This window comes from Mus caroli, unplaced genomic scaffold (genome assembly GCF_978045245.1).
Source record: "Mus caroli unplaced genomic scaffold, Mus_caroli_1 scaffold_5, whole genome shotgun sequence".
Lineage (NCBI taxonomy): Eukaryota > Metazoa > Chordata > Mammalia > Rodentia > Muridae > Mus > Mus caroli.
The window spans coordinates 154998-167932 of record NW_028227260.1 but is presented as its reverse complement, the minus strand read 5'-3'; the positions used below and the strand labels follow the sequence as shown (position 1 = coordinate 167932).

General features: G+C 56.9%; 1 protein-coding gene across 1 annotated transcript; it reads right to left on the bottom strand.

Annotated features, from left to right (window-relative positions):
* Positions 1-359: 359 nt before the first annotated feature.
* On the bottom strand, positions 360-12767 carry LOC110288171 (neuroligin 4-like). The gene is given in 7 exon segments (XM_085837855.1): positions 360-1454; positions 2301-2530; positions 2532-3307; positions 3854-4039; positions 4543-4716; positions 10313-10372; positions 12302-12767. Coding segments are annotated over 7 exon segments (2898 nt in total). The 5' UTR covers positions 12735-12767; the 3' UTR covers positions 360-415.
* Positions 12768-12935: the final 168 nt, after the last annotated feature.

Below are 12935 nucleotides of genomic sequence, written 5' to 3'. Positions count from 1 at the left end.
CCATCCGGTGTCGCCCGGCCCGGTCGGGTCCGGTCCGGTTCAGTCCACACCGACCGGCTCGGTCCTGCTCAGTCCGGGCCTCTCGGGTCCGGGCCGGTTTCATCCGGTTCCACCCACACCGGGCAGCTCAGGTCGGGCCCGGCTCCGCCCGGCTGAATCCGGTTCCATCCGGTTTCCTCGGCCTCAATGGGGTCCCATCCGGTTCTGTCCGGTTCCTCGTCACCTTCCGCCTGCCCTGGCCCCGCCCCCCGCGGTCAAACTCAGGTCCGGGGCGCGGAAAGGGGCGTGGTCAGGGCGGTGATGTCATCCCATGACATAGGCAAGGCGGAGCCCCAGGACTCGAGCGGTGGGGGGTGGGGCCTCGGGGGCCGGGTGGGCGGGGCTAACCAGGAGTCCGGGCTCCGCCCCCGCCACGCTATACCCGGGTGGTCGAGTGTCCATGGGGCAGCCCAGCCCCGGCCTGCGAGGTCGCGACCCCGGCGACCCCGGCGACCCCGGCCACGCCCACCCCGCTCCCAAAGGCGTTGAACCCATGCACGGTGCCGCCACCGCCGGCCCCGCCCAGCGCCCCGGGGATGAGCGTCATGGCGCCGGGCCCCGCCCCGGCCCGGGGGACGTCGTCGGGCGAGCGCCGCATGGTCAGCGCGTAGTCGGGCGGGCAGGCCAGGCGCAGGCCCGCGACCCCGCCGACGCCGTCGCGGCCCAGCCCCCCCACCGACGCCTCCGCGGCGGCGGCGGCGGCCATCGCCGTGACCATCGCCGCGCCGCCATCCCCGCCGCGCCCGGGGTCGGGTCGCGGGTCGCGGTCGGTTGCGGCGGCGGCGGCGGCGGGCGTGGCCCGCGGGGGTCGCGGCGGGGGCGGGCGCCGGTGCGTCTCGTGGCGGCGCTTGTCCTTCTTGTAGTAGAGCGCGGCGAAGGCGAGGACGTTGAGGAAGAGCAGCGAGGCCCCCACCGCGATCGTCACGCTCAGCTCCGTCGAGTAGTCGCGCCGCGTCTCGATCAGCACCGCGGACGCCGCCGACCCCGGCGACCCCGACGACCCCGACGACCCTGACGATGACATCATCCCCGACGATGACGTCATCGACGACGACGACGACGACGTCATCACCGCGGGGCGCCGCGTGGCGGGGCGCGGGCGTCGACGGCCTCCTCCTCCTCCGACGCCGCCGCCTCCGGGGTCGCGGTCGGGGTCGCCCGGGGCGGGCGCGGCCCGCGTGGCGGCGGCGCTGAGGTAGGCGCCCGGGTCGGCCGCCAGGCCGTGCAGGTGCGGCACCAGCTCGAGCCAGAACGCCACCTTGGCGGCGCGGTAGTGGTCGCGCACGCGGGGGCGGAGCCCGATGTGCAGGTACAGCTGCCCCCGGGGGTCGTACTTGGCCCAGGCCACCTCCTCGAACCGGTTGGGGCGGGTGTGGACGAACCGCGTGTCCTGCGCCACCGGCTGGTTCGGGTCCCTGTGGGGCGGGGGCGGGGGGCGGGGCGGGGTCGCGGAGGTCGTGGAGGGGTCACAGGGGTCATTGGGGGTCAGGGAGTAGGGGGTTGGGGGTCACGGGTGGGGCCGGTGGGGGGGAAAGAGGGGGTCGGGGCGGGGTCGGGGGTCGCAGGGTCACACGGGGGTCGGGAGGGAGGCGGACAGGAAGCCGACGTCAGAGCCGGGCCCGCGACCCCCCGGCCCCGCCCGCTGTCGCCCGCCACGAACAGACACGGGGCCCCGCCCACCCACCCACCCCCGCCCCGGGGCCTGAGTGATGTCACGCATACTAATGAGCAACGATGAATATTCGTGAGCCCCGCCCCCTCAGGCTCCGCCCTCGGCCCGGCCGCGCATGCAAATGAGGCCCCGTGAATATTCATGAGCCGCCCCTCCCGGCCTCAAATTCACCCCGCGGGCTCCGCCCACTCTCCTGCAGCTTCGACCTCTGACCCGACTGACAACCCCTGCGGCCCTGACCCCGTGACCCCGTGACCCCAACCCACACCCGGGACCCAAACTCCTGACCCCCAGACCTGACCCGGTGACCCCAACGCGGGGAGCCTGAAACCGTGACCCCCGACCCTGACCCCAGGACGTGAACCCACGACCCTGGGACCTGAACCCAGGAGTCCCGTGACCCCGTGACCCCCGACCCCAGGATCTGACCCCGTGACCCCCAAACCCGAAATCTGACCCCGTGACCCCATACCTGACCCCGTGACCCTGACACCCACCGAGAACCCCGGGACCCCACCCACGACCCTGGGACCCGAACCCGTGAGCCCCGCGACCCCCGGCCCCACCCGCGTCGGCCGCGCCCGCTCACCCCGTCTTGGCGAAGTTGGTCCAGTAGGTCATGACGACGGCGCTGAGCATGACGTCGTTGCGCGAGAAGTTGCAGCCGAAGACGTCGCCGGGCCCGGCCATGGGGACGCCGAACACGTAGGGCACCTCGTCGCCGTGGGCCGCGTCCGCCCAGGCCGGCCGGGCCTCCTCGCCCGCGACCCCGCCGGGGACCCCGTCCACGCCGCCCCCGCCACCGCCCCCCCCCGCCGCCGTGGCACCGGTGGTAGAAGGCGTAGAAGTAGGTGGGGGAGCCGTAGCGGGCGTGGAGGTCGGCGGTGGCCACGGCGGGCGCCACCCACTGGTGGTCGGTGAACAGCGCCACGAGCGTCTTGCGCCGCGCCTCGGGGCTGTCGCGGTCGGCCCAGTCGGTGTACATGAACTTGACCGTCTCGCGCAGGGCGTCGCCGCGGCCCTCGGGGCGGCCGTAGAGGTCGTCGATGAAGCCGGACACCGCCAGGTCGAACTCGCCCGCCGACACGCCGCCGCCGTCCGGGACGCCGCCATCTTGGACCTCGTCGTCCTCGATGCCGTCGCCGCCGTAGCCGCCGCCGTAGCCGCCGTAGCCGCCGTCATGGCCGCCGTGGCCGCCGCCGCCCCCGAGGCCGTCGACGAAGCGCGCGCCCTCGCCCTGGTTGACCCCGAGCATGATGTCGTAGTTGAGGAACTCGCCCTGCTCCATCAGGATCTGGGGGTCGTCGGGGATGACGTCGCCGTCCACCGTCGGCCCGAACGCCACGTGGTAGGTCGCGGGCGTCACCCGGGCCCGCGCCAGCTCGCCCGCCGCCACGCCCCGCAGGCAGGACACCAGCGACGCCGAGTCCCACCCCGGCGGCGGCGACGACGACCCCGGCGGCCCCGGCGACCCCGGGTCGGGGGTCGCGCAGCCCACGCGCTCGCCCAGCGCCCGCGCGTACCGGGCCGGCTGGTAGTTCACCGCCCAGCTCGACAGCGCCGTCCCGCTCTGGATGATGGCCTTCTGGAACAGGCCTGTGTGGGCGGGGTTGCGGGGTCAGGGGTCACGGGGCGAGGGGTCAGGGACGGGGATGGGAGTGGGGTCGCAGGGGTCAGGGTCAGGCATCATAGGAGGGTGGGGTCACGGGGTCACGGGGTGAGTGGGAAGGGGGTGGGGTCACAAGGGTCAGAGGTCATGGGGTGACAGGGACAGAGGGCGGGGTCACAGGGGAGGGAGAGACAAAGGGCCAGGGATGATGTCATGAGCGGATGGGCGGAGCCAGACGGGTGTGGTCGGGCAGGGGAGGCGGGGCCGTGTCCTCACGGGGTCACAGGTCACGGGGTCGGTGGGCGGGGACACGGGAGACAGGACATTGAAGCGGACGACATCACACGGGGCGGGGCCGCAGGGAGAGGAAGGGCGGGGCCTTGGGGCAGGGGCGGGGCTCCAAAGGCCCCGCCCACCACACTCACCCCCCGGGATCCTCTGCAGCGGCAGCGGCGTGAGCCACGCCCCCCCCCCACGACCCCGAAAACCCCGCCCCGCGACCCCCGACCCCCACCCCGGGGCCCCGCGCTCACCCTCCGAGTAGTGCGAGAGCGTGAGGAGGCTGACGCAGGAGGCGCCGGCGCCCGAGCCGAAGACGGTGACGCGGTCGGGGTCCCCGCCGAAGGCGCCCGCGTTCTCCCCCACCCAGCGCAGCGCCTGGATCTGGTCCAGCAGCCCGTAGTTGCCCTTGGCGGCCTGGTCGCCCGTGCTCAGGAAGCCTGCGGGGTCGCGGGGGTCACGGGGGGGTCACGGGGCCGCTCGGGGGTCCTCTGGGGGGGCGCTCGTGGTCACGCTGAGGTCGTGGGGTCACGGGGGTCACGGGGTCAATCAGGGGTCGCTCGGGGGCTCAGGGTCATGTAAAGGTCGTGGGGTCACGTGGGGGTCACACGAGGTCAAGTGTCGCACGGGGGTCACGGGAGGGCACGGGGGTCACAGGAAGGTGGGACGCGGTGGGCGTGGCCGGGCCGGGTGGGGTCGGGAGGTTGTGAGCAAGCGAGGCCCCGGTTCGAGGCCCCGCCCCACCCCACGCCCTCGCGTGCCCGGCCCCGCCCCCCGCGGTGCCGGGCCCCGCCCCCCTCACCCGCCCCCGCCCAGCCTTGCACCCCGCCCCACCCCACGCCCTCACATGCCCCGCCCCCCCGGCGCCCGGCCCCCCCACCAGCGCCCGGCCCCGCCCCCTGGCCCACCCCGCGCCCCCCCCCCGTCGCCCGGCCCCGCCCACCGAGCACGCCGAGCCGGTAGTTGACGGTGACGACGATGACGTCGCCGTAGCTGGCGAGGACGCTGCCGTCCACGATGTTCGCGGTGCCCTCCATGTAGGAGCCGCCGTGGATGTAAACCATGACCGGCCTCCTCGCCGCGGCCGCCGCCCCGCCCGCGCCGGGGTCACGGGGGTCTGCGTGAGAGAGGGGGGGAGGGCGGGGTCAGCAACCAGCCACGCCCACACACTTCCAGTCCCACTTCCGGTCTGAAACCCACTTCCTGTTCGACTCTCAGTCGGCCACACCCACTTCCTGTCGGACCCAGGCCAGGCCCCGCCCACTCCCCAGGCCATGACGGCCCCGCCCACCGTGGGCCGGGCCACTTCCTGTCTTACTTCCTGTCTCCCATGCCACTCCCGGTCCCACTTCCCGCCAGGTCCAGTCGAGGCCCCGCCCACTCCAGACCCAACTTCCTGTCCTGTTCTCCCCTGATCTCGCTTCCTGCCCCCACTTCCTGCCGGGTGCAGTCCCGCCCCCGCCCCCCCAGGCCCCGCCCACTCCCCGATCCCATGAGAGCCCGGCACTTCCTATCCCCACCCCCACTTCCGGTCCCACTTCCTGTCCACGTTTGTCGTCCGCAGCCCTGAAAAAAAAAAAAACAGCCCTGGCCCAAGGCAGCCATGCCCCTGCCTCAGATCCGAGGTCCGCAGGGGACCCTGCGTCCCGGGGCCGCGCGGGGAGGACGCCAAGGTTCGCGGGCGTCGCGGGGACGGAAAAGCGGGGGAAAAAAAAATCGCGATTTCGCGCGGTGTTTAAAAAAAAATTTTTTTTTTTTTTGAAAAATAAAATCCTTAATTTTTGGCGTTGGGAGATTTTTATTCTCAAAAAAGTTAAAAATTAAATTTATTTAAGAAATAAAAGAAATTCGGAAAAAAAAAAATCCCGCGTGGTCGATTCTTAAAAATTTGAAAAAGAAAAAAAACCCAATATTTAAATTTCGATAAGAAAAAAAATTAAAAAGAAAAAAGAAAAGAAAATAAAAAATTAATTTAAAAAAAAAAAAGAGAGAAATTCACGTGATTTCCCTTAGACGGGAAAACGCCGAGTTTTCGTTTTTTACGTGTTTCGGGTTTTTATTTTACCTTAATTTTTTTTTATTAATTTATTTTTAATTTCGATCAACATTATTATTATTATTGTCATTAAATGTAAACTCCCGTCGCCGCGTCCGATGGCGTCCGTTGTTGTTTATCGTCGCCGTGTGACATCACGTTGTGGTTGTATTATTTTACGTATAAATCAGTACGAAAATTCTTTACGAGAATTCGTTTAACGAAGCCCGAATTTGCCAAAAATAGGATAGCGTGAGAAAAGGGAAACTTAATTAAAAATTTAAACTTAAATTAAAAAGGAGTTTAAATTGAAAACATTATTTAATTTTAATTTAATTTTTAATTTTTTTAATCTAATTTTTATTTAATTTAATTTTTTAAAAAATTTTTAAATATTAAAAAATGTTATCTAAATTTAATTTTAATTTAATTTAATTTTTAATTTTTTTATTTAATTTTTATTTAATTTTTTAAAAAATTTTTAAAGATTAAAAAACTTTCAATTAAGTTTAAAAAAATTTTTTTCAATGTTTTCCGCCGTGTTTCCGTACAAATTGCGTCACGGAGATAAAACGTCCACGGCAGAAAAACCGGCCTGGGCGGCGCCCGACCCCACGGTAAAATTCATATGTGACATAAATCACCGCGTACACAGGGTCGAACAACAGGAGAACAATTCGGGTAAAATAAAACACCGAAATATTTAAAAAAAAAAAAATCCCCAGGTCCAAATTCGCGCCGCCGTCCCCACCTCGACCAAGGCCGCGCGCATCCGGGAGTGACTGTGAGAGGCAGGGGGATGACTGTGAGTGACTGTGAGAGGCAGGGGGATGACGGTGTGTGACTGTGTGAGGCAGGGGGATGACGGTGAGTGACTGTGTGAGGCAGGGGGATGACTGTGAGTGACTGTGAGAGGCAGGGGGATGACTGTGAGTGACTGTGTGAGGCAGGGGGATGACGCTGAGTGACTGTGTGAGGCAGGGGGATGACTGTGAGTGACTGTGTGAGGCAGGGGGATGACTGTGAGTGACTGTGTGAGGCAGGGGGATGACGCTGAGTGACTGTGTGAGGCAGGGGGATGACTGTGAGTGACTGTGTGAGGCAGGGGGATGACTGTGAGTGACTGTGTGAGGCAGGGGGATGACTGTTAGTGACTGTGTGTCGCATAATAAAATCATAGGTTTTCAAAATAAAAGTATGTCACTCGAAATAATATATAATGAAATAAATAATCAATACGATAAAAAATAAATAAAAAATAAATAAATGAATAAAACATCGCCGCCATGACCGTGCGCGTCGTTTCCGCCGTGGCGACTTTATTTATGATTCCTTTATCGCGCAGTACCTGTTTCTTACACGTTTTTATTTTTTGTTTTTAGCGATGTCATTCTTATGACATCACACTGTGGATGACACGAAAGAAATCATTTTTTGAGGAAAAAAAATAAATGAGCATGGCCGCCTCCGTGGGGGAGAGAAGAAACAGTTTTATTTTTATTATGATTATTAATTATTAATATTTATTTATTTATTATTTATTTACTATTACTGTTTACTTTTATTTATTATTATTATTTATTATTATTTATTTTTATTACTATTTATTTATTATTTATTTATTATTATTATTTACTTTTATTTTTATTATTATTATTTATTTACTTATTATTGATTTTTTATTACTATTTATTTATTTATTATTTATTTATTATTACTATTTACTTTTATTTTTATGATTATTAATTACCATGGATTCAATGGAAACCGCCACGGCCGCGTCTGTCTGGGCAGAAGAAAAAATTAATTTAAATTTGAAATATTAAAATTATTGTTGTTATTTCCGTCACTCCCGTCATCCCCCTGCCTCAGACGCCTTCACTCCCGTCATCCCCCTGCCTCAGCTTCTCATTCCCGTCATCCCCCTGCCTCAGCTTCTGACTCCTGTCATCCCCCTGCCTCAGCTTCTCATTCCTGTCATCCCCCTGCCTCAGACGCCATCACTCCCGTCATCCCCCTGCCTCAGACACCATCACTCCCGTCATCCCCCTGCCTCAGACACCATCACTCCTGTCATCCCCCTGCCTCAGCTTCTCACTCCTGGCACGCGCTGGACGCGGCGTCCCGCGTTATTTTTATTGTTCAACCTCCCATCACATTCACCCCGAAATTTAAATCTCCCGAAAAAAAACGCCGTTCCCTCACAGACCCCCCCCAAAAAAACCAAAAAAATAAAAAAAAAACAGCACTGACCCAAGGCAGCCATGCCCCTGCCTCAGATCCGAGGTCAGCAGAGACCCTGGCTCCCCGTCCATTGAGAAATAAATTAATTTAAAAATTTTTATTGATACTTGAATAATTACATTAATTAATCATATTGATTGTAATTATAATATTAATTATAATTTATAATTAATTAATCAATTATGAATCATTAAAAAATAAATTTAAAAAGTGTAAAAACGGAAATCCCGCCCACGAGGCCCCGGGGTCCCGCGGGGAAGACGCCGAGGTTGGCGCTCGGCCCCGGGAAGGGGACTGAAAAAAAAAAAAATCACAGGGTGGGAAAAAAAAAATCAGATTTCAGGGTTTAATAAAAAAATTTTATTTTTTGGAAAAAAAAATAATATTTTGACCTCAAAATTTTCTCAAAAAAAAAATCCCAAAAAAATAAAATAAATTCAAATAAAATCGGCGCGGAAATCTCCCAAAAACGTGAAAAAAAAACAATATTTTATATAAAAAAATATTTTTAATGAATAATAAATACATCAAAGTTCGCGTAGTTTCCCTAACACATTTCAGCCTCAGTCACAAAAAATATTCAGTTTATTAATTTTCTTTTCCCGTGTCGCGGTCGCGGGGTCACGCGGTTTCGGGAAATTTTTTTTTTAAAAGTTGATTTTTTTCTATTATTATTTTTATTATTATGCCTGACGTGTTATTTTTTATTGTCGCGGCGTCATTTTATTCATCGCCGCGGACGCCGGGTGCCGGGCGCGCCCTGAGGCTTCGCTCCTCGCCGTGCAGGGCGCGCGGACACCGCCACAGAGAGCGTTTCACGACGCTTTCTGTTCATTCATTATATTTTATATTTTAGATGATATTTATATAATTATTTGGCGTCACGACGTCCCTCGCGCGCCGCGGTCCCCGTCCGCTCCTGTCGGGAGGCCGCACTTCCTGTCGGCAAACTCTCACTTCCTGTCAGGTCAAAGTCCCTGCGTCCGTGCAAGGGAAAAAAAAATAAAATAAAATAAACCTCAAAATTAAAATTTAAAATATTTTGTTATTATTATTTATTATTGAGTATTTATCATTGTTATTTAGTTATTGATTGTTTACGCAGTGTTATATTATATTAATTATATAATTATTTATAGTTATTTGTTCATTATAATAATTATAATTAATTATTATTAATAATATTATTAATTACTATTATTACTACTATTATTTTTATTGTATTGTTTTTTTCATTATAATAATTATAATTAATTATTATTAACATTATTATTTTTTTATTATAATTATTATAATTAATTATTATTAACATTATTATTATTTTGTTTTCATTATAATAATTATAATTAATTATCGTTAACATTATTATTTATTATAAAATATAAACGACCCGAGCCGCGTCCTTCCACGCTGGTAATGAAAAATAATTTTAAAAATTAAATTAAAAATAGTTCATGCATCGCTCATTAATTAAAAAACCTCCTTCCCAAAATTAAAATTATAACACATGATTATTCATTGTTATTAATATTGCGATAAAATATAAATGGCCGTAGCCGCGTCCAGGCCATAAAAATTATTTAGAAAATTAAATTTAAAACACAGCGGTGATTTTATTATGAATGTCACGATTATTGTCATTATCATTATTTTCAAAAAAAAAAAATCGTCCCCAAATCCCGCGGGTTTGGGAAAAATAATTTGTATTTTGAATTTTTCAAAAATTTCCTAAAAAGGAAAATTTCACATGAAAAAAAAAAATCCAACGAAAATCCACGGCGCCGTTTCTTAAAAATTAGATTAAAAAAAACAATATTTAAATTAAAATGAATAAATAATAATAATAAACGTAATAAACGACAGATGCATGAAGACGGATTCACGTCCTTCCCGTGAGCAGGAAACGTAGCGACGCGGCAGACAAATTAAATTCAAAAAAATTTAAATTTAATTAAAAAAAATTAAAATAAAAAAAAAAGTTTATTTTATTTTTTATTTTTTTTCCGTGTCGCGGCGGCGAGATTCCGCAGTTTCGCGATTAATTTTTTAAAAAATGAGGTTCAAATTCTTTTCACCTCTTTCCCCCCCCCCCCCCACGGAAGAGAGCGGAGACACGGAGGAGGGAGCGCGAAGCACGGGTGCGGCGCCACGCGGCGCGCCGCGAAGAGAAGGGCAAGATCTGCAAGAACAGAACGGAAAATTGCCGGGGAGAAAAAAAAATTTCCCGAAATTTTAGGAAGGGGGGGAAAAAAATCGCAAATTCCACGGAAAATAAAAAAAAAATCAAAATTTATCCAAAAAAAAAAAATAAATAAAAATCAAAAAAAAAAAAATTTGGGGAAAAAAATTCACAAAAAAAAAAAAAAAAAAAAAAAAAAAAAAACACGAAGAAAAAAAAAATTTTTCACAAAAAAAAAAAAAAAAAACCGTCTACCTTGGTCGTCACCGCGGTCGCTGCCGGTGACATCGTCGGCCATTTTCTTACCGTTGGCTCCTGGGGTCAGGGTCGCCGGGATTGGGGGGGGGGGTGGAGGGAGGAATTAAAAAAAAAAAAAATGAAAACGGGACCGGAAGCCGCTGTCCTCGCCGCCGCCGCCATCGCCGCCGCCCTCGCCGCCGCCATGACGGGGAAAAAAAAAATGAACGGGAAAAAAAAAATCCTGGGAATTTAATTTTTCCGCGCTCGCCGCGTTTACGACGCGGGCACGGACGGACAGGGACCGGCGGCGAGGGGGGCGGGGCCTCGCGTCCGGGACGATGCCGCCGCCGCCGCCGCCGTGGACGCCCGAGGGGACGGAAAAAGAAGAAAAACCGCAAAAAAAAAATAAGAATTTAACGAAAACTCCGTCCCCGCGGCGGCGCCGTGTTGTTGGCTCCTCGCCGCTCTTTACTGTGTGAGGCCCGGGCCCCGCCCCCCGACACGAGGACCCGGGTGGAAGGGCGCGGTGTCGGCGGGTGACCGCGCTCAGGGGGCGATGTCGCCGCGGGGGGTGGAGGGAGGGCGGGGACGCGGGGAGCGGAGGATGATGGGAGTCGCTGGGGGGCGGAGCAGCGGCCGCATGCAAATGAGCCACGGCGAGGGCGGGAGGGAGGGGCCTGGCATGCAGATTTATGCAAATGAGGCCAAGGGGGGCGGGTCCCGGGGAGCGGGCGTCGGCCAAGGAGTCGCGCGCGGGCGTGGGCGGGGCCCGGATGCAAATGAGCTGCGTGAGTTTCCCCGATTTATGCAAATGCGGGCGGGGCTGGGAGTCGGCGGGCCCCACCCACTTATGCAAACGAGCCCCGCCGGCCACCGAGCCCCGCCTCCCTGACCGCGCCCGCATGCCAATGAGGCCCAGCGATATGCAAATGACTGATGAATATGCAGATGAGGGGGAGGAGGAAACGTACCTGGGCGCGCATGCTAATGTATGCAAATGAGCTCGGCGGGCGGGGCATAAGCAGATGAGGCGGGCGGGACGCGGTTATGCAAATGAGCCACGGGGATGCAAATCGGCGGGAGCTGCGGGGGGAGACGCGGGTGGGCGGAGCTGGGGCGGGGCCACGCCCCCCACGCGGGGCGGCCGCGAATATTAATGAGCTGCATGCAAATGAGGCGGAGCAGGCAGAGGGGGCGGGGCCGGAGGCGACGGATATTCATGAGATGCTGATTCATGCAAATGAGCCCCGGGGTCAGCACAGGAAGTGACGTCAGCACAGGAAGTGATTTCAGCACAGGAAGTGACGTCAGCACAGGAAGTGACGTCAGCACAGGAAGTGGGTGGGCCCAGAACCCCCGGGGGCGGGGACTCGCCCTCACAGGAAGTGGGGACAGGAAGTGACATCACGGCCACAGGAACTGACCCGGGGCGGGGTGGGTGGGTGGAACAGGAAGTGACCCTAGGGAAACAGGAAGTGAGTCTACGGGAACAGGAAGTGACCCTAGGGAAACAGGAAGTGAGTCTACGGGACAGGAAGTGACCCGAGGGAAACAGGAAGTGACCCCGGGTGGGCGAGAAGTGACCCTAGATAAACAGGAACTGAGTCTCACAGGACAGGAAGTGACCCTAGGGAAGCAGGAAGTGAGTCTACGGGACAGGAAGTGACGCCGGGTGGGCAGGAAGTCACCCTAGGGAAACAGGAAGTGAGTCTAGGGGACAGGAAGTGACCCTTTGGGGACAGTAGGTGACCCCGCGTGAACAGGAAGTGACCCCTGGGGGACAGAAAGTGACCCTAAGGAAACAGGAAGTTATTCTGGGAGGACAGGAGGTGACCCTAGGGAAACAGGAAGTGAGTCTAGGGGATAGGAAGTGACCCTTTGGGGACAGGAAGTGACCCTAGATAAACAGGAAGTGAGTCTAGGGGACAGGAAGTGACCCTTTGGGGACAGGAAGTGCCCCAAGGGAAACAGGAAGTGACCCGGGGTGGGCGGGCGGCGACTCACCGCCGGGCGGGGGCGCGGGCACGTAGAGGTTGAGGTAGAGGCAGTCCTCGCTCTGGTCCTGGACGTAGGCGGCGACGGCGTCGAGGTTGGCGGCGAACCAGGCGGGGAGGCGGTCGCGCAGCAGCGCGCGCTCGTCCAGGTGCTGCGGGCAGACGGGCGCGAACCGCGTGGCGTCGCGGACGCCGGCCCAGGAGGACGGGGGCTCGGGCGGCTGGAACCGGCGCTCGCCGGTGGGCGGGGCCGCGTAGGGCACGCCCAGGAACTGCGTCACGGGGCCCAGGACGTCGCCCGGCAGCGCCGCCCGCACCCCGCGCAGGCGCCCGTAGCTCGTGGCCACCACGGGGAACGGCGGGGGCGGGGGCGGGGACGGCTGCGCGGACGCCAGGGCGAAGGCCAGGCCCACGAGGGCCCGGGCCGGGGCGGGGCCCGGCATGGCGGCGGGGCGGGGCGGGGACTTCCGGTGACGGCGGGCGGGGTGGGTGGGGGGGGGTCGGGGGGTCGCCTTCCGGTCACAGCGACGTCACTTCCTGTCCGCCGGGGACCCGGTCGCTTCCGGCCCCGCCCGAGGTCACTTCCTGCGGCGCCACGGAAACCGTGGGCCTGGGGCGAGGTCACTTCCTGTCCGTTCCGGCCA